The sequence below is a fragment of the Phoxinus phoxinus genome (genome assembly GCF_949152265.1).
Source record: "Phoxinus phoxinus genome assembly, chromosome: 3".
In the NCBI taxonomy this organism is placed as follows: domain Eukaryota; kingdom Metazoa; phylum Chordata; class Actinopteri; order Cypriniformes; family Leuciscidae; genus Phoxinus; species Phoxinus phoxinus.
The window spans coordinates 31,827,376-31,855,077 of NC_136878.1; the positions used below are offsets into that span (position 1 = coordinate 31,827,376).

General features: G+C 36.2%; 1 protein-coding gene across 2 annotated transcripts; it reads right to left on the reverse strand.

Annotated features, from left to right (window-relative positions):
* Positions 1 to 551: 551 nt before the first annotated feature.
* Positions 552 to 26,661, reverse strand: serinc5 (serine incorporator 5). 2 transcript variants are annotated; one of them, XM_079607445.1, is made up of 12 exons: positions 26,283 to 26,661; positions 18,469 to 18,636; positions 15,625 to 15,803; positions 14,200 to 14,282; positions 13,172 to 13,265; positions 8,470 to 8,681; positions 6,951 to 7,043; positions 6,688 to 6,814; positions 4,362 to 4,431; positions 4,228 to 4,264; positions 3,886 to 4,027; positions 552 to 2,645 (listed from the first exon to the last, which is right to left on the reverse strand). In XM_079607445.1, the coding sequence occupies exons 1-12, from the start codon at positions 26,307 to 26,309 to the stop codon at positions 2,501 to 2,503; spliced, it is 1,377 nt and encodes a 458-aa protein (XP_079463571.1). In that variant the 5' UTR covers positions 26,310 to 26,661; the 3' UTR covers positions 552 to 2,500. The 2 variants fall into 2 exon arrangements, with proteins under 2 accessions (XP_079463571.1, XP_079463570.1); XM_079607444.1 differs by having other exon boundaries at positions 3,886 to 4,030; positions 26,283 to 26,513.
* Between the last annotated feature and the right edge of the window lie 1,041 nt (positions 26,662 to 27,702).

A 27,702-nucleotide genomic window follows, 5' to 3' on the forward strand; every position in this document is an offset into this window, starting at 1 on the left:
GAGGCTTAAAGGAAAATTAAAAAGGAAAATTCTGTCATCATTTACTCTCCCTCAAATTGTTTCAAACCTGAATTTAAACGGTGACCGAACCAGACAGTTGATGGACCCCAGTGACTTCCATAGTCGGAAAAACTGTTCGGTTACCAACATTCTTCAAAATAACATCAGATCAGCAGAAGAAAGAAATTCTTTCAGGTTTCAAGTTGATCCCAAACATTTTAGTGTATATATCGGTCAGGTATTTTCCATACTACAATAGTTCATAGTGACCATGGATGTAAACTTTAAAAAAAAAATCCTGCAAGTGGTCCACACAACTGGTCTGCTCTATTGTAAGTCTTCTGTAGTCATTGTGTGAGGAACTGACTGAAATGTAACATTGATTTAAGCTCAATGAAAGTAGTTTACTATATGAAAATATGACTTGTGTATACAATTGAAGGTGTAATTTTATGCTCAGTGTTAGTTACTTACTTTTTTTATCCACCACTAAATGACAACATTCTGTTTTTCATATATAAAAACATTAAATAAAGCGATAGACAACAGTATTGTATTAATTTGTCTTTTTTATTGAAAGAACTGGAAATACCAATACAAACACTAAAAAGAATATGGGTTTGATCCTGCAACAGTTAAACTCGTTTGACCCTTCATGAAACGTGTTGAAATAATGAGGAAAAGTAAATAATAATAATACAAATCAAGGCATATAAATGAGGAAAATAATTGTTTTAAATTTACTGTACATATTTTTTGGATTATAATGTTTTCATGTGAAATTAGTGAGAACAGCACAAAGCGCAAGATGTTTTTGCAATACTATGAGTACACCTAGTGGTCATCTTTACAAAGGACTATTTACATAAAGCACACATTGCAATCAGCATATTTGTAAATAAAAGGAAAGCATGATGTTTAATCCAGACAAACACGGTTAAACCAAATACTGAGCACCAAATTATTCACAGGTTACATAAAACAGTATGCTTATAGCTTGATGCAGTTCTAACATGTCGTGTTTAAGGCAATCATTTTCTCCAAGAAGTTTCAGAAGTTATTCAGAAAGTAACAAAGTAAAGACATGCTAGCTCCAATTCTAGCGAAAGACAAAGAGATTTTGGTTTGTCTGTTTGGTCAAAACATTAAGGGCAGCTACGACTGCTACACAGGAAATAACCATAAAATGTCAAATAATTCCAGTTCTAGATTGTATTTTCTTCATCAACGACTCTTTTTTTTCTACCAGGGAGCATCAGGAATGCTACAGTGCGTCTAATATGGGCAGCTCCTGTAACTATGTAAACCGAACGCCACAATCAAGAAACACAAACATGCACTTATAGCAACAAAAACCTGAAAGATTAAATACAACAGAGCTGTAACAATGCTTTAGAAGTATAAAATATGGTATAAATGTGTTCTTTGACAAATGGCATGCTTGTTAGCCTAGTGCATGAGCTGAGATATAATATTATAGGACATCCATGGTCTAAAGCACCATTAAAAATGTAACAAAATTGGGAAAGTAAGTAAGAAAAACTATTTATAGTTTCGATGTTGCTATGGGCCACACATATAACAATCTGTATGACAGTTTAGGTTTTTGGGGCATAATGTTGTGGCCTTGGTTTTCCCAGTCCATCTCAAATCATTGAACTACGAACCTTAACTGGGAATGGCAGTCACATGCTCTTCTTAGAATGGTATGATTCACTGGAAATACCCTATGCTAAATATGTAGCTTTCATCACTACCTGAGATTGAAGATGAAACCGAAAGATAGAAAACTTTAGGAATGTTGCAGACTTATTTGGAAACATAGTTTTGGCGCAGTCTTAAAAGGAAGCTATGAGGGTGCTTTTATAAATACGGCAACAAGAACTCTCATATGAGTATCTATTCACATACATGTACTGGAATAACCTCATTTCTCAGCTGGTTTGTTCACATGAGTGCAACTGATAGACGGTGTGGTCCCGTGGTCTCCTACTTAATCATAATTTCTATTTAATAAATAGGTACATTAACTCAAATGAAAAGTCTTGGTACCTTAGTAAAACACCCTCGTAGTGAAATACAATAACTATAGAAAACAACAAATCTTAAAAAATATTACATTAAAAAATGCAGACAAACTCTTGAATGAAAATCAGAGATGGTTTTTGGATTTGCATAGAATTCTTCAGCTACCAAAAGAAAAGCGTAACAAGCAAGACACTTACAGGTGATGTGTGAGCCTGTGCAAATGCTTTGTTTTCATACCTTCATGTTATGAGGTAAACAAGAGCCCTACATCAGTATGGGAGCAACCATAACATGATTTCTGTAACAAATCTCCATGGAAAATGTATTTAAAAACAAAAACATAAGCAGTCTTTACTATACTAAACAAATAAAAAAGACAAAACTCACTCTCTCTCTTTCTCTCTCACACACATACACACACACAGTAGTTGTAAATGGACAGTGGTGATACTGGATCATGTGTGAAGGGTTTCTAGGCTTGAAATCTCTTTGGGAAGAGCATTGGAACCACCAGGGTCCACATGTACAGAAATAAACAGACCCAGCAAGACGCCATCTTGATCCAGAACACTGACCAGCTCCCCTCCAGCAGCTTCTCGATCTTTGCGTTGTCATAACTGCAAAGAGAGAAGATCACATGAATATTAATAATACACAATGACATCTGGTGTTCCTCATAACTGCATACTAGGCTTGAATTAGGTCACAGGAATTTGATGGTAAAATTAGTGTACAAAATTACAACTCAAATAAATAAAATGATCTGACTACATCAATTAAAAATAAAAATACAGCTATTATTTTATGTAAGAAATGTAAATGTAAATAAATTGGTATTGTTAAATTGGTAATTTAAAATTACTGGTATTAAAGTTTGGATACGGATGCTACTTTATATACTGTATATATACACACACACACACACACAGCCGCTTGGGAACTGAAAGTTTGGGATTGGTATGATTTTTTATGTTTTCAAATTAAGTCTCTTCTGCTCACCAAGGATGCATTCATTTAATTAAAATAGAGGAAAAAACAGTGATATTGTGAAATTATTACAATTTAAAATAACTGTTTTCTGTTTGAATATATTTTAAAATATGGTTTATTCCTGTGATGGCAAAGCTGCATTTTCAGCATCATTACTCCAGTCTTTTCCACCAGGAAAGCTCAAAAGAACAGCATTTATCTGATATAGAAAGCTTTTGGAACATTCTACACTACCGTTCAAAAGTTTGGGGTCTGTACGTTTTTTTTTTTTTTGGAAAGAAAATTAAATAAATTAATACTTTTTTATTCTTTTATGTTACAAAAGATTTTATTTCAAATAAATGCTGTTGTTTTGAACTTTCTATTCATCAAATAATCCTGAAAAAAAGTGCACAACTGGTTTCAACATTGTTAATAATAATAAATGTTTCTTGAGCAGCAAATCAGAATATTTCTGAAGGACTATGTGACACTGAAGACTAGAGTAATGATGCTAAAAAAAAAAAAACTTTGCATGACAAGAATAAAATACATTTTAAAATATAATCAAATAAAAAAACAGTTATTTTAAATTGTAATAATATTTCACAATATTACTGTTTGTTTTGTATTTTCAATCAAATAAATGCAACCTTGGTAAGCATGAGAGACTTTAAAAACATTAAAAAAACGTACCGATCCCAAACTTTTGAACGGCAGTGTATGTAGACAATAATTTAACCCAATTAACATAATTCACTTTCTAATTATTCACCCTTTCTTTGAGGAATAGAAACTTAAATACTAAAATAACTAAATTTAGGCAAAATGACACAACTGGTGCGACATTCGGAGATACAAAATTAAAAAAAAATTGTATATACTTACTGAAACCAGTTGGTTACAGTCATCATGACGTAGAGGGATCCGAGAAAGAAAACAAAATGGAAGTACCAGTAGCTGTAGATTGTGCCATCTCTTTCATCATACTTCACACTCTGCCCTCCTGCAGTCTTCTCATCATCATAATCTTCTGGAAAATATGTATATATATTTATTATAAAATACCTGTTTTAAGAAACTTGTAGTAATTCTTCTTCACCACCTAGAGGCTCCATCTACCCTTTTTTACTGTGTTAGACCATCCAAATTAATATTGAAAATGGGTTATTCCTAAATAAGTGATCTCCTATATACTAAAAGAGGTGTTGGTTGAAATAAGCATCTTGCCTGTATCATCAACACAGCAGAAGCAGCAGCGGGCTCTCTGGAAAAAAAAGAAGAGATGGCATGATTGATGATTTAGTTTGATGTAATGTTGTATGAAACACTGCAGAGAGAAACAAAGGTGAGCAAACGTTCACCTCATTTTCAGGCATATCGTTCCTGTACACTTGCAAGGCTGCTGAACTCCTCTTGGTGGTGGAGATCAAACTGGAGGGAAAGAGTATTTTTATGTGAACTCAAATGGCATCAGACACATGGGGGCACTGTTCTTTTTTAACAGTCAAACGTAAAAGCAGAACATTCCCAAGACTACAACTCATCAAGACAGAACCAGATGAAAAAATAAGTCAATTTTTCTGCTTCAAAGCTTTGTTTGCCTCACGAAAACTGGAAATATGGCAAAAGCATTTCGACTGGAGACACCGCAATGAATCACTGGGCTGATAACTAACACATATATCGCTGTGAATCACATGTGTGTAAATATGGCTTTGGTGGAGAGGAGCGGCTCTAAAGAGAGAGCTTCAGCAGACATGTCTGCAGTAAATGAGAAACACATGTGCGATCACGTCTTGACAGTATGAGAGCTTCTAATCTTCACTCCCTTCCTACCAGACTACCTGCTTTTAAATCTAAATGAACATCTTGTCATAGCCAGATAATTACGTGTTTCTATTCCTCCTGGGTTAGTTTTTGGGATCACCCATTTAAATGACATGTTATGGGGATTTGCATCCAGACTAAAAACATCTGAGCATATTTAAAGGGACAGTTACATACATACAACATACTGTCGTTTGTGCATCTTTATGTCTTTGCAAATGTTATTATATATTTTTTATTCAGTGGAACACAAGATTTGGTTTTATTATGAACAAAAAAAAAAAAAAAAACTTTGCGTTTTTTTTTTTTTTTATTACGCTCAAGGTGGAAGATTCCTAGAAAATTACTTTAAGTCTGTTTTTCACACAAAAACTACTTTTGGAATAGTGTATGAGTCATATGCACTTTTATGGTGTTTTTTTAAAATGCAGTTTAGATTAGGGCCATCAAAATATCAGATTTTCAGAACTTAGAAGAAAAGGTTCTATATAGAATCTTAAAGGGTTCTGTCAGGCGCTTTATTTATATAGAACATTTTAGGATTTTCCATCTTGGGATCATTTTATGGATTTAGTTTTAATTAATCTTTAATTACATTTTATGATTAACGGCTCGTAAACATACATACTTCCTGTTAAACATGAAAGCATTAAGCTATCATTTAAGAAATTTCTCCTTCTATAGGAACTTTTTGGCATAAAGGGTTCTATAAAATTTTGTCAAGAACCCTACGGTTCTATATAGAACCTGTGATGGAAATGTTTTATGTAATGTCTTCAGAAGTGGTCAAAAGGACACTTCAACATGGAATATACAAAAAAGTGCAGACCATACCCATGGAATCTAAACTTATCCAGAAAAAACTTTTACTTAACTTCTACTTAACTGTAAGATATAAATGTACATGTATATTTCTGGTCAGAGAGTCTCTCTTGGTTGTTGTGACAAGTGAGCTCCCGGTCGTAAATAAATATTTTATTCCTGCAAAGAGCAACTTGGGACTTGTGGCTGGTATATGCTGCGCAGCTGAGAAAAAGAAGTACTAAAGATTCAACGTTCAGAGAACCACAGCAGGGTCAGTGATAGTGTTGGAAGACTATAGACCCGCACTCGGTGTGAGGCTGTAATACGGTGTCGGACCAGCGTATACCTGAGAGGGGCACTGACTGAGAGTGTATAGATGCTAAAGACCTGCTGCTCACGTGTGGTTTGAGGAAGTGATAGTAGCTTTTAGGAATCACCTCGATGTATTGTATTGTATTGTATTGTATTGTATTGTATGTTTTCGGGAAGGGGATTACCCAGAGATACCGTAGTATTATATTGTTATATATTTGGGATGGGAATTACCCCGAAGGTACTGTAGTATTGTATTATATTATATTATATTATATTATATTGTCAACTAGAGGTTGTTCAAATTGTTCGTGGTGAGGAAGTCAGATTAGTAGGTCTGATTTCATATTGAGATTTTCCACGACAAACCTCTTGAACCTATTTTTTCTAGGAGTTTGTTGGCACTTCCTGCAGACTGGGGTATCTTTTCCCAACTCTTTTGGGATATGGGTAGAGTGTCATGTTTTTTTTATTTTTTTCATCCATTTTATGATTGGTGGTAACTAGTGTTGAGTGTTAACAAGATAGTTCCTGGCACTGGATTATTTACAAAATTATCAGATGTGTATTATTAAAACGGTATCAATTTTTAATTCTTTAAATAACACATTTATCATCAGTACGGGTATTTTGCAACACCCCAAAATCACATTTGTATCAATAACACAAAGGAAACATTTTCATTTATGAGTAAATTATTCCTTTACGGTGAGGCTGAGAAAACAAAATTGTCATTGCTCATACCAAGAGTACAGTATACAGCCGAAGAGTATGACCGTTCCGATGCCCGTCACTATGTTAGTGTCGTTCTTCAGTCCCGATTTGAAGGGGAGAACGCAGACAGTGACATTGTTTCCGTCTTCCTCCACCGCTGAAAGAGACAGAGCACAGGACTGATTTTAATAAGATGTTTACTGCTCTGTCCACACCACAGACCATTGAGAGACACACCCAGGACCGAGTGAGAGATTGTGTTTGAGTATGAAAGCGAGAGTATTTTTACTCACTTTCAATGGGTTTGCTGGCGAGCGCTGAGAAGGTGAGGTACATGACGTAGACGGTGATGATCGCGGGCTGCAACAGACCTGAGGTGGGCTGGACTGTGTGGAGAACCGAGCAAAACATCAGATTTATTGGTAAATAGCAGCACATACAGATTTGTACTGTCTGTTTGAGTGTTTATGCTTATTCATACATCATGTTTTTGGGGTTGGTGAGATTTTGTAATGTGTTTGAAAGAAGATTATGTTCAGCAAGGCTGCATTTATTTGATCAAAAATACTGTAAAAAAATACAGTATATATTATTAAAATTTAATATTTTTGAAAATGTCATTTATTCCTGTGATGGCAAAGCTGAATTTCCAGTCTTTAGTGTCACATGATTCTTCAGAAATCATCATAATATGCTGATTTGATACCCAAGAAACATTTCTTATTATTATCAATGTTGAAAACAGTTGTTCTGCCAAATAAAAGTATTACTTTAGTTAAAAAAAAAAAAAAAATCTACATTTTGGATCCACAAGATACTGTATATCGGTAGAGTATGTATAATTGTTCATGCTTATTTCCTCTATTTTAACATTTAGATCACCTTCGCTTAGTATTTAATAACACTTTAATGTAATCTTTAACAAATCTCAATATATGAATAATATACAATATAAACTCAATTGTCATACTGTACATTATAATGCTGTGATGTCTACCATCACTTTTAGCATTTAAACCGATTGCTTTTAGTTTTTATTAATTTATTTTATTAATTTTTAATTTAGACAAATTATGAAAGACTTTTAATTATCAACATTTATTGGTTATTGGGCATAACATAATTTTTTTTTTATAAATATAAGCTTGTCAGTTTCAGCCAGAATTAATCTACTTAGGATGGTATTTACATTTGTTACCATATATATTATTTTAGACTTGGCTCAGTTTGTAAAAACAAACAGCAAATGCTTTTACAAGAATACAATCACAAGTTGAGCAGGTAACACCATGAATAAATATTTAGATTGTGTATGGTTACAAATGTATAACCATTACCATTAGAATAGCTTGTCAAGCCTGTTTGAGCATGTAATGTCTTAACATGGAGCTAAGCTCTGCAAACTTCATCCACAGTCTGTGGTAAACTGACAAAATGTCACAAATGCAAAAAATAAACAATATCAACCTTAAACAACATTTTACTTAAAGCAAGATAACCATATTCATCCGCAGTCACGCAGTCAAGTTCTTCCGCAAAATGCATGCAGTTTTGTTTTTTAACTACGAGCGGGCCAAAAGTTACAAAGTGTGTCTTTAAATGACTTGCTTACTCAGTTTCACCTTTAATGTTGGTCTGTTTAGTGAGAATCCATGATAATTGATTGTATAAAACTCTCCGGCTTGCACACACATGGGAAAAGCTCCAGCTCCAGGCACTATGAATAAACTTGTTTGCCTGACATCAAACAAACATCTGCTTGTTAGTACAAAAAAGTAGGTCACTGAAGCCCAAGCTTCTTGGTAAACTCACAGGTCTGAATGCAGGGCGAGATGGCCAGCAGGGACACGATGAAGCACAGGCCACAGTTGACTCCCAGGAAGAGCTTGTTGAGGAAGCAGGCCTCTGTGTGCGTGTAGAACATGATCATAAACACCATGGCTCCCACTGCCACGGAGAACAGCACCAGTGTGACAAAAGCCAGTGCTGCATACCACATTTTATTATATTTGGCTCCTGAGCTCCTGTGGAGGGACACATTGGAGACGGTTCAAAGGAATGCTCATCGGTTCAAAACAAATTCAGCTTTTGTGGCACGATGAAAACAATTTTGTCCCTCGGTCTATAAAAAAAAAATTGCGACTTTTTGGTAACACTTTATTTTACAGTTTCCTTATTACACGTTACATGTAGTTACTATAGTAAACACTATAAATTGTGCATAATTACATGCAACTAACCCTAAACATAATCCTAACCCAACCCTTTAGTAAGTACATGAAGGTAATTATTATTACTATGTACTTAAGTGTATAATTACACTAACACCTTAAAATAAAGTGTAACCCACTTTGTAAGGTGTCCCTGTTACAGTGTAATTATATCTTATATCTAATTATAATTAAATCTACTATTACTACAGTAAGTACGTGTAAAACACTGTAAAATAAAGTGTTACCAAAATTGCAATTACGATAAAGTACTTAAAATGGAGGTACAAGGAGCCAGCATTAACAATATAAAATAAACAACATTATAAATCTTAAGTCTTTAAACATAAAGATTATGCATGTTAGCATTAGACAAGTGTGTTGGAATTGCATAATTTTATATTTGAACTCTATTATCATGATATTGTAAATAATGGCCCAGATTTACAGCGCAATTCCAAAATAGCGCCAATAGGAGAAAGCTCTACTGACGACGAAAAAAAAAAAAAAATGAAAGAACACAAACGCAACTGGATAATTTCCATAATGACCAACGTTCATTCCTTTCATATGACAGAAGCTCTTCACTGTAGACATTCCTTCAGATCTAGATCTCAAATCCAGGTAGGGGTTGGCCCACATAGCCAATATTCACTCTCATACATTGTGACCCAGAACCGCCCATTTAGACAAGAAGGGGCATTCGGGCCGACAGGTAACACAAACAACCACTTTTTTTTTTAGGGGTGGGTAAATCTGAAATCAGGTAACAATGAGATCAAACTGAACTATAACATCTTAAAATTTGGGGTTGTTAAGATTTTTTGAGTGTTTGTGAAAGTCTCATGCTCAACCAAGGCTGCATTTTTTTTAATCAAAAATATGATTATAATTTACAAACTGTTTGACACATGTATTCCTGTGATGGCAAAGCTGAATTTTCAGCAGCCATTACTCCAGTCTTCAGTGTCACATTACATTTGAATGAGATTTTATGACTTTTATACATTGTACTTAATGTCTTTACTGTCATTAATAATGTCTTTACACTTTACAGTTGGTTTGTGGGTGAGCCACCTGAGGCTGAGTCTAAGGTGGACCAGTAAGCCACTAGAGATCCTGATGTTCTTCTCGCTAATAGCCTGTAACTGTTGTGTTTCTTCAGCTGTTAAACCAAGATTGCCCCAAGAGACTTTCAATGAAATTCATCAACTGTAAGTTAGAGTAGAATGCGGTAGAATGCTTTTATCATGAATGTACCATATCCGTGCATGATAACTGTGACTGAGTGAGCAGTGGAGATACGTGAAGGCGTGGGGTAAGTGAACGTTTCAGTAATGCACATAAAAAGTGTTGACAGCGGTGACTTCCATCTGCTGGGCAGCCCTCCAGCGTCTGCTTCATTCCAACATCTCCATGAGGAAACACTTGATTTGTCTCTAATCTATATATATATATATATATATATATATACATACATATACACATATAAAGATTGGGTCCCACTTTATATTAAGTGGCTTTAAGTACTATGTACTAACATTGAAATTAATAATTTGATACAATGGACTTGTTTTTACATTGTACTTATATTTTTAAAATACCTGCATGTAATTACAGCTGTAATTAATGAATGTAACTACATTTGTAATTACACTGTTGACCATTCCCTTATACCTTAAAGGGGTCATGACATGTTTTTATTTTATTTTATTATTATGTTCCCTTAGGTGCAATTATAGTATTACTATAGTTTTTTTTACAAAAAACTTTTAAAATGTAGTGATTTATGACCTTGTCCCACCCTGTTTCTCATCCTCTGATTCAAACAGTCTGTTTTGGGGGTGTTTCCCCTTTAAGAGTTCAGTGTTAACGCCCACTGTTATGATTGGCTAACGTCAGTGCCTATGCATCAATTATTAACGCCCCCAGCCAGAACATTTGCGGATTCAGCGTATTTAAAAAGTTGTTTAAAGTTTTAAATACATTACTTACAGTTTGCGTCGTCGTTGTTGAGCCCAGAATAGTCGGCACGGACTTATCTTTGAGCAACAGTTTTCTGGCAAAGCCAGCATCATTTTGGGATTTGTTCTCCAAACAGTCATCCTTCAACGCTTAAACTAACACTGCCGTGACTGAGACGTCCGCAAAAAATAAAGTGCATCCATTTTTCCCTGACGACTGGATCTTTCGCATCTTTTATTCAAAGATGTTGTTTGTCCACAGCCAGGAACAGCACATCTGCGGCATCGTAATTTCCCTGTACACAGACCCACTCGCTGTCCGTCGACTGAACATTTGTGAGGCGCGCAGCGCGACATCGATACGAAATGAGCGTAGTTGTCTTGCGCTTAAAGCGTAGTTGTCTTGTGCTGGAGGCGGTCATATGCAAACGCTGGTACGTCACTTCGTACCGTGACGTCACTTCTTACCATGGATCCAGAACGAGCTGTATTTAGAGCTTGATTAAATAAATGATTTGTTTATAATGGGGAGGAAGTCTTAAGCTATGAAACTTGCAGGACGTTTTAATGGTACAAAGACCTCTTATATACCAAAAGTTCAAGGCAAATTTGGTTTCTCATGTCATGACCCCTTTAACCCACCCTTAAACGTACCCATACCAGCACACCTGTCCCTAACCTTACCCGTATCACACTGCAATAGCAGCAAAAGTGTTTTACAATAAAACATGAGCACAATAAGTACATAGTACTTATTTTTCGATGTAAGTACATAGTACTTAAAGCCACTTAATATAAAGTGGGACCAAAGATTGTATTATATAATTTCTGTAGACTAAATGACAGCTTCAAAGACAGCAGCTTTTCTGAATTTTCACAACCTAAAATTAAAATAATGCTGATAAAATATTATTTTATTACAAAAAGTATACACTACTGGTTTGAGGTCAGTAAGATTTTTGTAAAGAAATATGAAGATGATCAAAAGTGACAGTAAAGACATTTATTATATTGCATATTTCATAAAAATACACTTCTTTTAAATAGTACTGTATATATTTCACAAAGATACTGTTCTTTTAAACGTTTTGTTCATTAAGGAATCCTGATAATATGATAGACCCTATCTATCATATTATTTCTTATTTTGTATAACATAAGTGTGCATAAAAACTTTCCTCAATTTCTTCAACATTTCTACATAGTGTATTTGTTTCTTCATATGAAATAATATGAAAGATAGGGTCAAAAGTTTTTTTTAATGTTTTTGAAAAAGTATTTTATGCTCATCAAGGCTGCATTTATATGATTAAAAAATACAAATAAAATGTATATTGTGAAATATTATTACAATTTAAAATAATGGTTTTCTATTTTAATACATATAATAATAATAATAATAATAATAATAATAATATATACATAAACGAGACTAAATCTAACTTTAAATACTTTTTTGTTTTCAGAATTTTTTTAAATAATATACATATGTATTTAAATGATCATTTTTATCTACATTTGAATCATAAATGAATCACAAAGGGTGGTTTTGTCAAATTAAAGTTACTTCTTGGGACATATTTGACGTATTACAAAATTCCCTGTGACAGTCTCGAATGTTTCTGCCCTTTTGTGCTGAGGCTTCCATTTGTTGAGCAAAGAGGAAACTATGATGCACATTGAGTCTGCCATGGGTTTCCTGTCAACAGACTGGAGAGCAGCCAAGAACCTCTTACTTATTCTCTTTCTCCTCCCTATAATGTCAACAGCAAAACACAAGGCCATACACTACCGCCACAACACGCATTATTTATGAACTCAGAGAGCTCTGCTTAAAAAAAATAAAAAAATAACCTTGACTGTCTCAAAGTTGAAATGTTTCATGTCTTGAAAACTCCCACTGAAACAAAACGCACTGGTTCCTGGAATGAGAACTCTAAACAACGCTTTAACTGTTACTGGTATGAAACCTGCTCTGCTGGTTGTAGAAACTGGAGGTCCTCCACAGTGCCAGTGACTAAAATCTAAAAACTTTCCCCAAATCTTTCAACCTGGTGTTAAAAAGTCCTCATTTGCTATAGCAGCACAATGTTAGGACCACCCTGGCTGGCAACTATGCAACCTATCTGACAGTGGAAATAACGCCTTCAGATTACACTATAGTCTCCATTCCCAGACCTAATGATTTCCAGTTGCAGGGATTCAAATTACATACCAAAGAAACCGTTGGATGCGATGATGGAAAGTACTGGAGCCTAATAAGTTTTCCACTTGGTGAATGAAAAGAGCAAAAGAAAGGAAAAACAGACAGTTATTTGGACACGTTAAACGTCGGCTCACCAGTTTTGATTCCATCTGTGGGCAAACTGGACGAGAAGCATCAACTGGATGATGAGGAAGAGAAAACCTCCAGCGGCCCCCACATAACGCCAGACTGAGAGAGAGAGAGAGAGAGAGAGAGAGAGAGAGAGAGAGAGAGAGAGAGAGAGAGAGAGAGAGAGAGAGAGAGAGAGAGAGAGAGAGAGAGAGAGAGAGAGAGAGAGAGAGAGAGAGAGAGAGAGAGAGAGAGAGAGAGAGAGAGAGAGAGAGAGAGAGAGAGAGAGAGAGAGAGAGAGAGAGAGAGAGAGAGAGAGAGAGAGATGAGTCAAAGGTCTTTCCCTCTGGCTGATACTGTATGTCAAAACAAACAATGCTTTCTGCTAAACGCCAGGTACTAAAAAGACATCAGGAAGCACAAATCATTTAACGAGACACCAAGCAGCGATAATCGTTTGGACTTGAGCTAATAAACAGTAAAAGCATACATGAACTTCTCTTGCACACTGACTTTTGGGCTAACATGTTATGCATACCAAAAAAAGTAACATGAGCAATTTTGCAAACTTTGAAAGGGTTGTTTTTAAATGTAACATAAGGTACTAAGTAAATTTATGATTATCATCTGTACAATCTGATTACAATAATATGGTACTGTCTCAGTATGTTTATGTCCATTAAATCAAGTGTGCTAATTCATAGATATCACTAAAATGATCAAATCTGTTCTCATAATATGATTTACATAATAGGGTTTACACTTGTGTCACATTCCTCTCAATGTGTCTGTGGTCATGAGGTCACTGATACAGGCGACGAAAGAGTTTATGAACCACAAAGAGATGCTCACTGTAGATTAACTGTTGCTCTTGGACATTTAAGAGTCATGATCTCAACACTACTGCGGGCTCAAAGTAGAAATAGTCAAATTTTCCAGGAACGTCTCGATTCCTTTCAATAAAATCTTACAAGCCTCTTTAGGGTGCACGGAAACAATAGCAGCACATGTTATAAAAAAAAGAATGTGTATATGAAAACAGATCATACTAAACCTTTTAGAAACGTGTCTTGATTTGGGAGAAAGAATCCGCCAGCACAGCAGGCCAGCAAAGCCACAAACTTAAAGAACCAGAACCTACAAAGAAACGGTTACAGGATTTAAGACATAATATGCTGAATGAAGGGAAATATTTATAAGGTTTGAAAACAATATTAAGTGTGATATTATTTAGAAAACATGTCTAAAAAATAAAATACTTGTACTAAATCTTGAAATAAATTATTAAAATGATCAAATAATAATATAATATGAAACGAAATAATATTAATAATCAAAAATAATTGTTAATAATTCATTTTTGTTAAAATTGTTACAGTCCAAAATCCAGACATTAGTTTAAAGATACACTGCTGTTCAAAAGTTTGGGGGCTGGTAAAGAAATTAATAGTTTTATACAGCAAGGATGCATTAAATTGATTAGTAAAGACACTTATATAATGTTACAAAAGATTGCTATTTTAAATCAATTCTGTTCTTTAGAAATTTGAATTTCTTTTCTAATTAGTTTTGTTTCCACAAAATGATTAAGCAGTACAACTGCTTTCAATATTGATAATAAGAAGAAATGCTATCAATATGCAAATCAGCATATTAGGATGATTTCTTAATCATATGACACTGAAGACTCTTATTACTGAAGAGTAATGGCTGCTGAAAATTCAGCTTTACCATCACAGAAATAAATGACATTTTAAAATGCATTAAAATAGAAAACTGTTATTTTATTCGTAACACTATTTGACAATATTATTGTTACTGTCTTTTTGATCAAATAAATGCAGTTTAGTGGGCGTAAGAGTCGTCTTTAAAACAAAATGTAAACGTTTGAACGAGTGTATATGCACACTAAATATATGTCTTGAAAATGATACTTTTCGTACAGTGTCATCCTGGGATTTTGAATCTTTCCATCTAGTATAAGATTTCCTGTTTACCCTTGTTAGTATGTCATCATAGGGTGGTTTCAGGAAGTTCTAAATGAGGTTTTTATTAAGGGATTTGAGCCTGTTTTTCTAAAGGCTTGTATGAATGTGCAGAGCGGGATGGAGCTGGATAAAACACTGAGTTCAGCCATATACTTCCTCACCCTGCATTTGCATACAACACAAAGATCTGATTATTGCAACATGAAGTGCTCTCATGTGGGGCCAAACCATCCCATTCATAGGGGTAAAGCTCGTCTCCGAGCGCCATTTCCTCTGGACAGAGTTTTAAATTAATACCTCTATTCAGGGCTTTGGTTGTGGGTGAATAATGGAGCAATAGGAGTGGAGGCAGAAGGCCAAACAATACACACGGTGGTCCCTATAGCTCCCGTGAACCTGGGCCGAGAGGGGCCACGGAGCAAAGAAGAGGAGGAACAAGCACCGTTTCCAGTGTAAATACCACTTCAAAAGTGTCTGGGCGGACCGCTTACCCGTTGTGAACAGCTGCCCGGCATCCTGTGCTGGTTCGCACACGAATGGTGAACACAGAGAAGAAGAAGAAAAAGCAGGCCATGCCGAAACAGACTTTATACACGGCCGAATAGCCCACTAGGGTACTGCAGTTCTCCCCCGCATTGAGCTGATGACACATCTCTGTGTAGAAAGGAATCTGAGAAAAGCACAAAACAATACAGGGATAAAATTACATTTTGAGCAACAGAATAGATGCAGTCGCCTCAGGCCAAGGCTAAAGTTAAACAGAATCTGATCTGTGTACACACCCATTCAGGCTGGAATTCGAAAGATTCAATTATATACACACCCTAAATACTAAACAAAGAAATAACAATGTTTAAGACTGTATATGTTTCACAATATTAATGTTTTTGTTTTGAAATGCAGCATTGGTGAGCATTAGAGACTTGACTTAAACATTTTTTAAAAATCTTACTGATATAATATTCAAATTCATACTCCAAAGTAACTGAACACTATAGTATTACTATTGTACAGGTCCAAAAACATGGAATTATCATGTTTTTTTCTGTAACTAAGTGTATTAACTTCTCAGAGATCAGCTAAGAAGTCAGTCAAATTCGAACCAGTATATTTATGGTTCTCTTTTGCGGTTTTGAAGGGAAAGCTGGCACAAACTACAGGCACTGGTCAATTCCTAAAATATATTTAGGTTCCCAACAGTCTACAATTTGTAGACCTGTTATAATGCTGGATTGCACTGCTATTATTATAACATCATGGACCATCATATAATATAAGGTTGTTAAGGTGTTCCTGTCAGGAATGCACCATTTCCAATCCCATTTGCTCTGTCCATGTGTTGTAACCACGAAAGACCACCAGGGGGGGGGGATTTTATGTGCTCTTAAATTTGAAACTACTATTTGTGAAAAAGCTTCAACAGCTGTAAATCTGTTTGTGTCTTGGCACCTCAGTGGCCGTTCTTTTGTGCCTCGCCGAGAGGCAGCGTTTTTTTTATAACTGCATTGGTCTTTTTTAGTGTCAGGGTTTTTATACTCATGGCATTTACTCAGTAAGCACTCATTGTGGTGCTGAGAACAAAAAGAGAGCTTGAGCTCATGTTACACACCCAGCCTTTAAGTGCATTTCAACAGCTTTCGGTTACCTTTTTTATATAGTTACAGAACAATCGACATGCAGAAAGAGTTATGCGGTGTTAGATGTTATGATGGAGCATTGATACTCAGTCTTACATTCCTTTCATGCTTTGAAGCAGAAGAGTCATGTAGCTCTCCTTTGTGTTTGTTTGAATAACATGGGCTAGCTGCCTGCAAATAAACCCTTGGTCCCTCTATTGACCTTTTCTTTAACAAATTAATGAATGAATGCGTATATATGTTGTCCCTACAAATGCTGTAAATGTCCCCTGAGGTTTTAAAAAGATCTATTCAGGTGGTAGAGGACATAATGTTCTTCTATCAGTAAGGTAAGCAATTACTTATTTAGCGAGAACCCCCCACCCCCACCCCATAGTTAGGAGTCTAAAACAAAAGTCACAAAAGTCTGAGGTTTGAATCCAGATTTACTTTGGGGGTTTTTCATTGCCGTCTTTATAGAACAGCTAGAACACTGCTCTGAGCTTCACAAACCACACTTGCACAAACATTTCTTCATTTCAAGATAGACGTCAGTGAAAAAGATCATCTGAGTTCAGATCAGTATCTGTTCTAATGAATTCAGACTGATTCAAACTAGTAACTCCACAGTGGTAAGCCTTAATGAATTTTTTTTTAAAGGCTAATAAAAGCAGTGTTATTACCATTAAGTAAAGCATTTATTTTTTATTCTGTTACTGAAATAAAATTAGGGATGCTCATAATTAACTGGTTAACCAACAGTAAGAATTTCGACCGATTAATACTCTCAGTTAAACGGTTTAAAAAAGTAATTTAAGTCATTTTTAAAGATATATTAAAATGTTAGCTGCATGGTTAAAAATACACTACACAAATAAAATTCTGTTTTTAAGAGAAGGAATCATTTGGAAATAGTGTAAAATGTTTATTTTTTTACAAACATTATACTGACTATAAACATAGCTATAGGCTACTTTAGTTCCTCTCACTCCACAACCAATCCTATAAATTTAACAGTATTCAAAACAGAACATGACTGAAAACCAAAAGTAGCTATATAAACGTCAAGCAAACACAAATTCATTTAAAGTGAAACAGAAACCGATGTTGGGCTCACTTTGTCTATACCTCTCTCATTCAGCCCGAAACTAAATGTTTTCATATTCGTAATGTATTTGGATGCTAAACTATTAATATATAACATAACACAGCATAGAAGTAATTTGCTTTTGAATCTGACTCCCGTCATGGTATATAAATGTTTTAACGACAAGACATGTTTTTGCCATTAAATTCAAACTGCCATTTATATGATTCAAATAATTTTCCCGGCCGCCTCAAACTCAAAAATCGTTTGAGCAAGAAGTTGACATGACAAACCCACACAGAATCTACGGCAACAGACTTTCAGATTTTCAATGCCTGTCATTCACAAAGTTAGAAACATCCCTGGCCCTATTGTGTGTCCACTTTTTTAAGTTTTGTTTTTTAAGTAACTTGACAATTCTTTTAGTTACAAACAAGAGTGCAGCACTATTCTGCAGATTTTACCCCAAAAACAGCCCACCAAATATGAATGAAGTACACCAGACCAGTAGGTTTATATATGACTTGCCACCACCCACTGCTGCTGACCTGAGACTAGATTTAATGGTCTTTATATATGAGGGAACCTGATACTAAAAAATGCAAACTGAGAAGCTCTGAACAAAGACTCACATGTTCTCGCATTGCCGTCTCCACAGTGGGGGACATCATGATGACACAGGTCACCGTGACCAGCATGAAGAAGAGGGCGTACATGAAGCGTGTCGAGGTGGACTGTTTGATCTTGGGACAGCAGCCGCAGCACAGGGAGCAGGCAGCCGATCCACAGCAGCAGGCCAGCTGCAGAAAAACATCAGAAGAGTGAGCGGGACACATGCAAGTGCTTAATAATAACCCTTCACAAACCATTACAATGATTTACAATTAAACAATAAATTTTAAAGCACATTTGCACACTTAAAAGTATAAAAAAAGGCAGTGTTACTGTAAACCAATGACAAAGACAAAACAATCTTTTTGAGATTAAGAACCAATGTACTGTTAAACTGAGGAGAAGCATTGGGAGGGACTATGAACATCTTATTGGTCGGTATCCCCTTTAGCAACACAAATGCCTCATTTCTATTGGCTGTAAGGAATAGTAGAGCTGGGCTGTTGTTACTATGAAGCAGCTTAAATCACATGACGCAAGACACAGACATAACACGAGGCTCTGAGATCGGATTGAGGGGATGCAGTATCAACAAACGTCCCTGGAAATCGCTTAATCTCTTCATTTACAGTTTGCAGAGAAGATCATGCAAGCAGAGAAAGAGGATAGAGCACCAATCATTTGGTGCTTTTCACATCATTACCATCATTTCACAACTTGAACAAATTATTTATATTATAATGTTTAAAATAATAACTTAAATATAATTAAGGATCCATGTTTATTATAATGTTTAAAATAATAATAACTTAAATATAATTAACGGAGAACTCCGGCGCAAAATGAACCTTTGGTCTAATTACAACATTGTTACCTAGTCAACCGGTATCTGAGATTTGTTTTCATGATTATCGAATGTAAATAGTTTTATCTCTATGAAGCAGATCCAAGTGCGCTGAACTGTGTAGAATCTCATATGGTCCGTTGTTTCGAATGATAATATTAAAAATGAACATATCAGCCGATACGATATGGTGGCCGATATATCGTGCATCCCTAAATATAATATAATGTAAATGTGTAATATAAGTATTATTATTTAGGTTTCTAGATCATACCATGTGACTTATTCTGTTGCCATTCTCCTATGGTTATTTTAATAATAATTATATAATATTATGTGATGTTACATATTTTATAAAGTATAAAATGATCCACCCAGAAGTGAGTTTTTTTAAATAAAAATGTTTATTGCATGATTTGTCAATATTAAAGAAATCATTCATATTTCATTTGGTGTTATCCAAAAACACACTCTAATGTATATATACTTGTTGGGAATGGGATCTTTATTTTCAACAAACTAAAAGTTAAGAAAACACAATAAAGCTGATATTCCTCTAGAAAGCACTAGTAGAAGCCTAAAGGTTCATGAATTTGACAGTAAACGGCACATCATAGTAACTATGTGACAACACAGACAGCAGGAATCACAGCAGAGGCGGGTTTATCACACTATCAGGAGGACTCATCCCCCTCTCCAGACAGCAGGTGGTCAGCACGTACGACCCCGACCAATGACAGACCCATTTCTCCACAGCACCATGGAGTCCCTCTCACTCGTCAACAGCGGTCGAGTGGTGGGACAGCACTCTACATCCTCTCGCAAACAAACCATCCCCCACATCTCCTGCCCCGGAGACAGTTCTCAACCCCCTACAAAGAGCCCTTCTCTTACCCTCTCCCGCAACCAGCAGGGGTCTGGGTGAAAGGTGACAGACTACTGGTAAGGACAATAACCTATGGACATTGTTTTCCTAACAATTCGAGTTGGGAATTTCTCAAGCTCCACAGAAGTGTGTGGAGGATGAAACTGCATCCAAAAGTTGGAAGAACGTTGTGTTGTAGCAAACACATTCTAGGTTTGTTTGTAGTCCCGCTGTGTTTACACCCCGCAGAAAAGCTTACCATAAAATAAAGATCTAAAGCTATTAGAGAACTGCTGGATGCTAAAAAAAAAGTTACTTTTACATCCTTTATAAAAAGTTAAAAAAAATAAAATAAAATAAAATAGTAAGGCAGTCAAATATGCGCAATGAGTTTGGACTCTACAAAGACACAATAGTATGATTTTTGGGGAAAAAGCTAACTCAAGCACAGGCTAGATTAGGGCCCTATGATGTCCACGGTGTGAAACCATGGACCAAATTGCAGAAAATGGGAATCATCACACAGAATGTCCTATTTTGAAAAAATAAATCTAAGCGTGTGTTCACACTTCGGTTGGCTTGGTTAGTTTGGTCTGGACCAATAAACAAACGAACAAAAAAAAAACGTTTAGTTCTGGGCCACTTAGCGTTCAGATTGGTATTTTTATCACCGAACCTAAAGACATAGGGATACATTGACAACCTGATTGGTCAGCTTGTATGATGTGTTGCCTATTTTGAGACGGAACTTACTGAACATCCAAAACTATGTGCTGGGCTAAATGTGCTCGTTGTATGCGAGTAGCCTGAGAACTCGTGAAGAGCTTATAAAATGTGTAAAGGTGTCAAAACAGCGGTAGGAATCCCTCCGTCACACACACAAATGAAGATCTGCTGCGAGGAGACGCGGTTCTGATGCCTGTACCAAACCGTGATGGGCAACAATCAAGAGAAAAAGAGCATTCTGTCCTTTTTATGGTCACGTCTTTTTGTTTTTGTTTCGTTTACATGTCTTTTACAGGTCTGTGTTGCATTCATATTTCATTCATCTTTTTAGCGGTCTCGGTCCGCTTGTTTGGTGCGCACCAGGGTTCAAAAGGCAGCCTTCACACTTATTCAAATTAACTGCACTAACAGAGCAATAGCACCAAGTGTGAACATACCCCATTTAAGTCCCCCACAATTTGTTTAAATATGCTGATTCTTTGCTGTAGTTTCAATAATTGTCAAATAAAATGATGCGCACACAGAACCATTTCCCCATTTGGAAAAATTCCAATTGATTGGAATGTTTTTAATTCTGTCCCCGTTATTGACGAAATTTTCCGCCATTCCGGCAATCCATGTTTTCACTGTTATACAGTAGGGAGCGCTATTATGCATCTTCTGAAAAGAGTACAGAATCTCCAGATCAAAACACAGGCGAAAAAAAAGCAGATGTAATTACCCATTGTGACCATGTTCGGCTGGATTGCCCTCGAGTGCCATGAGAGGGCGCTCCACCTCTGCACTACCTTCCCTTGGACTGTTCACACACACACACCCTGGACTGATTTATTACACACCTGTTTCCACTGATCACTCTCACACCTGCATCTAGTTCCACTCACAGCTCCACACACATTTATACCCCACTCTCACTATTACCCTTTGTGAAGTCTTGTTTTGCCACGCTGCATGTTTCTTCGTGTTTCATGTCAGTGTTTCCTTGTTTTGTTACCTGCTGGAATAAAGTTCTGCAAATGGATCCGACTGCCTCAACCCCTTCATTACACCCATTACCTAATGTAACACCAAATTTAGCAATTTAATCAAACCGTACATTTGGTTAACTTATAAATGGGAAATAAAATGTATTTTAAAATCTTATTTATTTTAACTTAAAGTATTGTGATAGTATCGTGAATTGTATCAAACCTTGATTGAGTGTATAATTATTACACCCTTACTTGTCAGCCAAACAAATAATCGGACACAGTTTAAAGAAGTGATCCTTGCATGTTGCAAATGGCCAAGAACATTAAGACACATTATTTCACTGAGCTGAGAAGTACCATCATGTCGAAACTCAGCGGACAATAAATCTATAGTGTCTCCATGTCATGAATAGCTGCTTTGTGGGTCTGTTAGCCAGGCAATTGTACAGCTGAGGCAAAAATGTATTACTTCACTGTTTGAAGTGTACACAAAAAAGTGCTCTTTTCGCCCGTGTGAAGAGTACCCATAGTAACACTGAAGAGTCAAACCTTCCCAACCAGAATCGCATGGCACAACGTTGATGGATGGATGCCGATTGCTTGACAGCTTTTTCAATTGCAAATACAGAGTAACCCAAAGGCTCAAGGGACAAGAGTAAACACCCTCTAAGATGGTAATGGAGGGAGAGCGATAGAGATGCATAAAGGTTGTGTGGAAGGGTGAGAATGTCTCACTGTTACCCAAAAAGTCAACACAGTCCTGCCACAAATGGCACCATTCAGTTCATAGAAGAAGAAAATCACTAGCCGAGATATGAGGAACGTGTGAAAATCCACATAAATTGTTCCTATAGTATAAAGCACATTTTGTTTTGGCCTATTATGGTGATGTTTCAAGTGATTTGTGTTATTTCATGGCTTTTCATCAGTAAAAACCAAGAGACGCTACACAGTCATTGGAGTTCTCATGTGGGAGTTCAGACAATCAGATCTTACAAAGTTATGTCAAGGCCTGATCAAGAACAGTGTGCCACTCAATTAATTACAAACAGAAAATGAGATAATGACCCTTCCAGTACAAAGCTGTAACAGAACTGTCTTAAGCCATGAATGTTTACACAGCACAATATTACTGGGCAATAAAACCAGCTTTTTTTATGCAGAATGCATCATTACGACTGATTCATAGGACAGTCATCCATGACTCAAACCCAGACATCTGAAGGAGAAATCAGCTAGATTTACATAACATTTCCCTGCAGGACAAGACAAAAAGGCAAATTCGTAACTGAGAACCTTTTCAAACGCTCGAATGCAACAAAATGCCACAAAACATCATGCTATTCTGTTTCACATCTTGACATCAGATTTCTTCAAACTGTTGCTAGATGTGTCTAAGATATTTCACCCAAAATGTTTTATTCTCTTATGCCCTCCAAGATTTACAAGACTTTCATCCAGATGAACACAAACCAGTATTCTTAGAAAAATAATCCATCTCTGTCCACTTTCAACCACTTCAAGAGATGGATTAGACTGGATTACTTTCACAGTGTAAATGCTCATGTGGTCAAATGCATTTGAATCGCCACAAAATACCGCTTTCTCTGCACATACTGACCTAAACATTATGGGAAGCAGAAGCACGCTAGCCAGATGGTGTTTTAACTTTGTCGGCTGAAGACCCAAGTTTGATTTGAATATGAAAAATTTACCAAGCACAATGTTCTCTCACCATTCCTGATTTCTAACACACACTCACTGTGTTCTGATAGTCTTGTGGTTATCAGAGAGAAAACGTAAGCTGCTCCTCTCCGTATGTTTTTCTGTTTTCTCCGGTCGTGTTCATATGTAAATTGTACAAGCTTATTTTGTCCATAATCGAAAGGTCTGAAAAAGCCCAACCATTTACCCACCCATAGACCCTCCCCTCAATGAAAACAGGACAGAAGTGGTTGAAAGTGGACAAAAGTAACGGATTAAAAACACCAGGTATGAACGGGAATGTGTCTCCATTGTCTACTTGTGAACTGAAAGACCAAAACGCATCTGAATACCAAGTGTGAACGGGGCCTGAGTCCATAAAATGCAAGTGGATTAGTAACACAAAAGGTGACGCTTCAAAAACCAAACAAAGCGATCACAACGGTAGTCCATATGACCCCAGTGGATGAATCAACATCTTCTGGAGTGGGATGATATTAGGCGTGTTAGAAAAATAATAAATTATACTTATAAAATAAAAATATATACTGATATATATTTGTAAAATATTAGAAAAATACTAATATAAATATAAGTTTCAAATTTGTCTTTTTCTCACACATATATTTTCACTTCAGATGTTAATATCCATTGGGGTCGTATGAATTACAGTCATAATCACTTTGTGTGGTTTTATCATAATGTTATTGTACGTTGGTGTTTATGCTAATAGTTATCCGTATCTTTAGTTTTTGTTCTTAATACGAACAGGTCTGTCTGTTAAAGGGGGAAAACAAGAGCTTGACTATACATTAGTGCCACCAACAAAAAAAGTGTAAAAGAGTTTTGAAAAGGTACCATGAAACTGACAAGTAAATAGTGGTGTACAGTGGAAGTACAAGTTGACCAAAAACCCACAACACAATGAAATGAACAGAAATTAAACAATGCTCTCTTGATCTTATGAGAATTACAGTATTAAAGGGACAGTTAACCCCAAATTTTTCTTTTTGTCATGAGTTAGGCCTACTCATTCTAATGTTGTTCCAAATCTGTATGACTATATTCTTTTTTGTTCATTACAGTGAAAAAGTCAGTAGGCCCCAATTATGTTTTGGACCCCATTCACTTTCATTGTATTGACAAAAACAGTAACTCTTCAAAATAGATTGCATGTGTTCTAAACAAAGTCAGTCATATATGTTTGGAAGAACACGAGGATGAGTAAATAATGACATTATTGCGTGAACTGTCGCTTTAAGTTATGGACAACACAGCTAAATTATACTGTCCAACCTGTGTGTGTTATGCCACTTTAATTGCTTTGATGTCACAGTATCAAGATTTCAACCATTTAACTAAAGGCGCATTGAATTTGGTGTCGTCTTGTGAGGTTGTTTAATGCTCATTTGAATACGGAATCTACAAATGTTAATAAACGCTGCTGTTGTCGTTGCCATAAAGAGGGAATACATTAGTGTCAAAGTTGAATCAACAGTTAAACTAAGCGGGTTATCTAATGATAGCAATTAGTTAACAAACAGAGACTACACGATGCCAATCCCCCCCGACTCCACACATTTGTGGGGCCACTGGCTCCTGACAAGCTTAGCACTAATGAGACAACACTATTGATGCCGAACACTGACTGCAAGGTCTCACTTTCCACTGCTAATCTTATGCAAACAAGCAGCCACATGGATCCAACCAGGAAATGAAAAGACCACCCGCGGACGCCACCACGCACAAAAGGGGCTACAAGACCATCAGAGAAATTAGTACACTGAGAATGTGAAGTAGACAATTACGTTATCAGTATCACTCATTTGCCATATCTAGACCTGAAGGGTTTCCAAATTCCTGGTGGAGTGTCCTCCAATACCATCTGATAAATTTCATTTACAAATGTGGCTCATTTTGAAAGGACAGACAGGGAGTCAGGGACATATTTGTTCTGACCAGAATGTTAAATGAGGACAAAAGGAACATGAAACATGGTCAATCGTAGGGATGACATCATTTTCTGACCGTTAGAACAAGTCATGATACAATTCTGGTTGGATAACAGATAACACTGACACCACAGTTGATGAAAACATATTATCTTTATAGAGTCAGTGGAAACCATCAACCCTGCTGATAAACCTTAAACCAGCCTAAGATGGTTTGCTAGTTTTATGTGGGTTGTGTTGGTCTTTCAGGCAAGCCAAATTGGCGTTTAGCTGAAAAATGACAAAACCATCTAAAACCAGGCAACAGACCAGTTCGCCCAGGCTGGGAGTGAGACCATCAAAGCGTCTTTAGGCTCGTCTATAAGCATCTTCCCCTCAACAGCATCTTTACAGTCGGGTTTGACATTAATAAATAATTAGTTATGTTAAATAAATACTGGACTAAAATAAGGAGTTTATGAAAAGATGTTTTATATCCATGCAAAAAATTATGTAAAACAAAAACTCATGGCTGTTAACTGATACACAGAACAAACAAGGATGACACTAAAAAGCTGCTTGTGTAGCCTATTTGAAACTGACATACTTATTAACAAATACAACAATCACACATTTTTAAAGAACGTAACTTTTATTATTAAACTTTTTCTAAAGCATGCGTGTACATCAGCATCAAATGCTATAGAAAATAATTTAAATAGGAGAAACCGAGGGTTCCGCGCGGTTCACGACGGTGATGTTTCTACATGCTGTACATAAAAGCATCACTCACCTGAGACACACAACACGCGGAACACATGCTGACACCGAGGCAAATCCTTCGTTACACACACTAATCCAGTTCAAATGTGTTGTTCGTGAGATTCTAAATAACGCGACCGTGATTCGTGTCTTCTGTGGTCTCGCGCTCCCGCGAACAGTCCTGCACGCGCGCCCCCGCCGCTGCTCACAATGGACTGTGTGACGTGTGTGCGAGCATGAGCTGTACGAGACTAGCGCGTGCGGAAGTCTGCGAGATCATGACCGAGATAAATCCGAAATTACAGATGCGTGTTGGGTTACATTGGTGCTTTGTTGTTTAAACCAATTTAGTATTGATCTGGCATCGAAATCAAATAATATCCTCACTGTATATCACTTCCGCTATCGTCATAATGTGAGGTTTCGAATTTCCTTTGAACACAATGACAATGAAAAACATGTATTTGAAGCCTATTGTCATTGTGTAGCCCGACCGGACCTGATTTTTCTAGAGAACAGTAACACGTTTAAACTATGCATCTATTATTCTAATTTGGATAACGTTGTTTTAGATAATTTAAAAAAATGTGGGTTTACTTGTATTGTTTACAGCGCGGTTGATGGGTGGGAGTTTACGAAATTAATTAACCATGGATTTATTACAAATAAAACAAAATAAACAGGGTTACCATAGTTACAACATGGTAACCACAAATTAACCATGTTTTTGCTACACTAACCATAGTTTAACCATGGAGTAGTAAACTGGTTATACAAATAATCAACCTGCCAAAAAAGCATGACACTTTTACCACAATAAACCCATGGTTAATTTTCATAAGGGTTTGGATTTGCTCATACAATGGTGTTCCAGTTGGCAAGCGGTGACAGCAAAACAATGCCTCTCCTAATTGTGTTTGACACCGTGTGTAAAGTATTCAAGTTGCAGACATCTGTTTTCAACAGTAGCCTAAGTGATAGGGTTCAATAAACTACATGTAGGTTGATATGGATTTATTTAATTTATGTAATACTAATGGGTTTTAAATGGTGTTTGGTTATATAAGTGCTAACTGTAAATCTTAAACTCTCAACATATCACAAAGTGTTGGTGAAGTGTAGCCAGTTCTCTGACAAACCGAACTGCCAGAGCAGAGAGAAGATACAGGCAGGTCTGTGACACAACAGCACCTCACTCAGGAATAATGATGCGGCTTCAAAACTGCATCAGAGAACACTGGGCAGACCAATCTGTAAACTATTAACTAGACATTAAATCCTTAAAAGCATAGCTTATTAGAATTTTTTTTTTTTTTACTGTGAAATATTGTATATATTTTTAATTATTACTAAAAATTAAAATGTATTGTATATGCTTTTTGTAAATTATTATACTAGTGACATAAATGGGGGTGATGTGCATAACTAATTAAAACAGACAACAGGCAAAA

Bases quoted from the DNA above. Each gene is read 5' to 3' on its own strand.
- serinc5 (XM_079607444.1), bottom strand. From the start codon at position 26,309: ATGTGTTCCGCGTGTTGTGTGTCTCAG. The intron at 18,637-26,282 runs GTGAGTGATGCT...GTTTTTCTGCAG, and splicing joins CCGCGTGTTGTGTGTCTCAG to CTGGCCTGCTGCTGTGGATC. The intron at 13,266-14,199 runs GTTTAGTATGAT...TCTCTCTCTCAG, and splicing joins TCAAGACACGTTTCTAAAAG to TCTGGCGTTATGTGGGGGCC.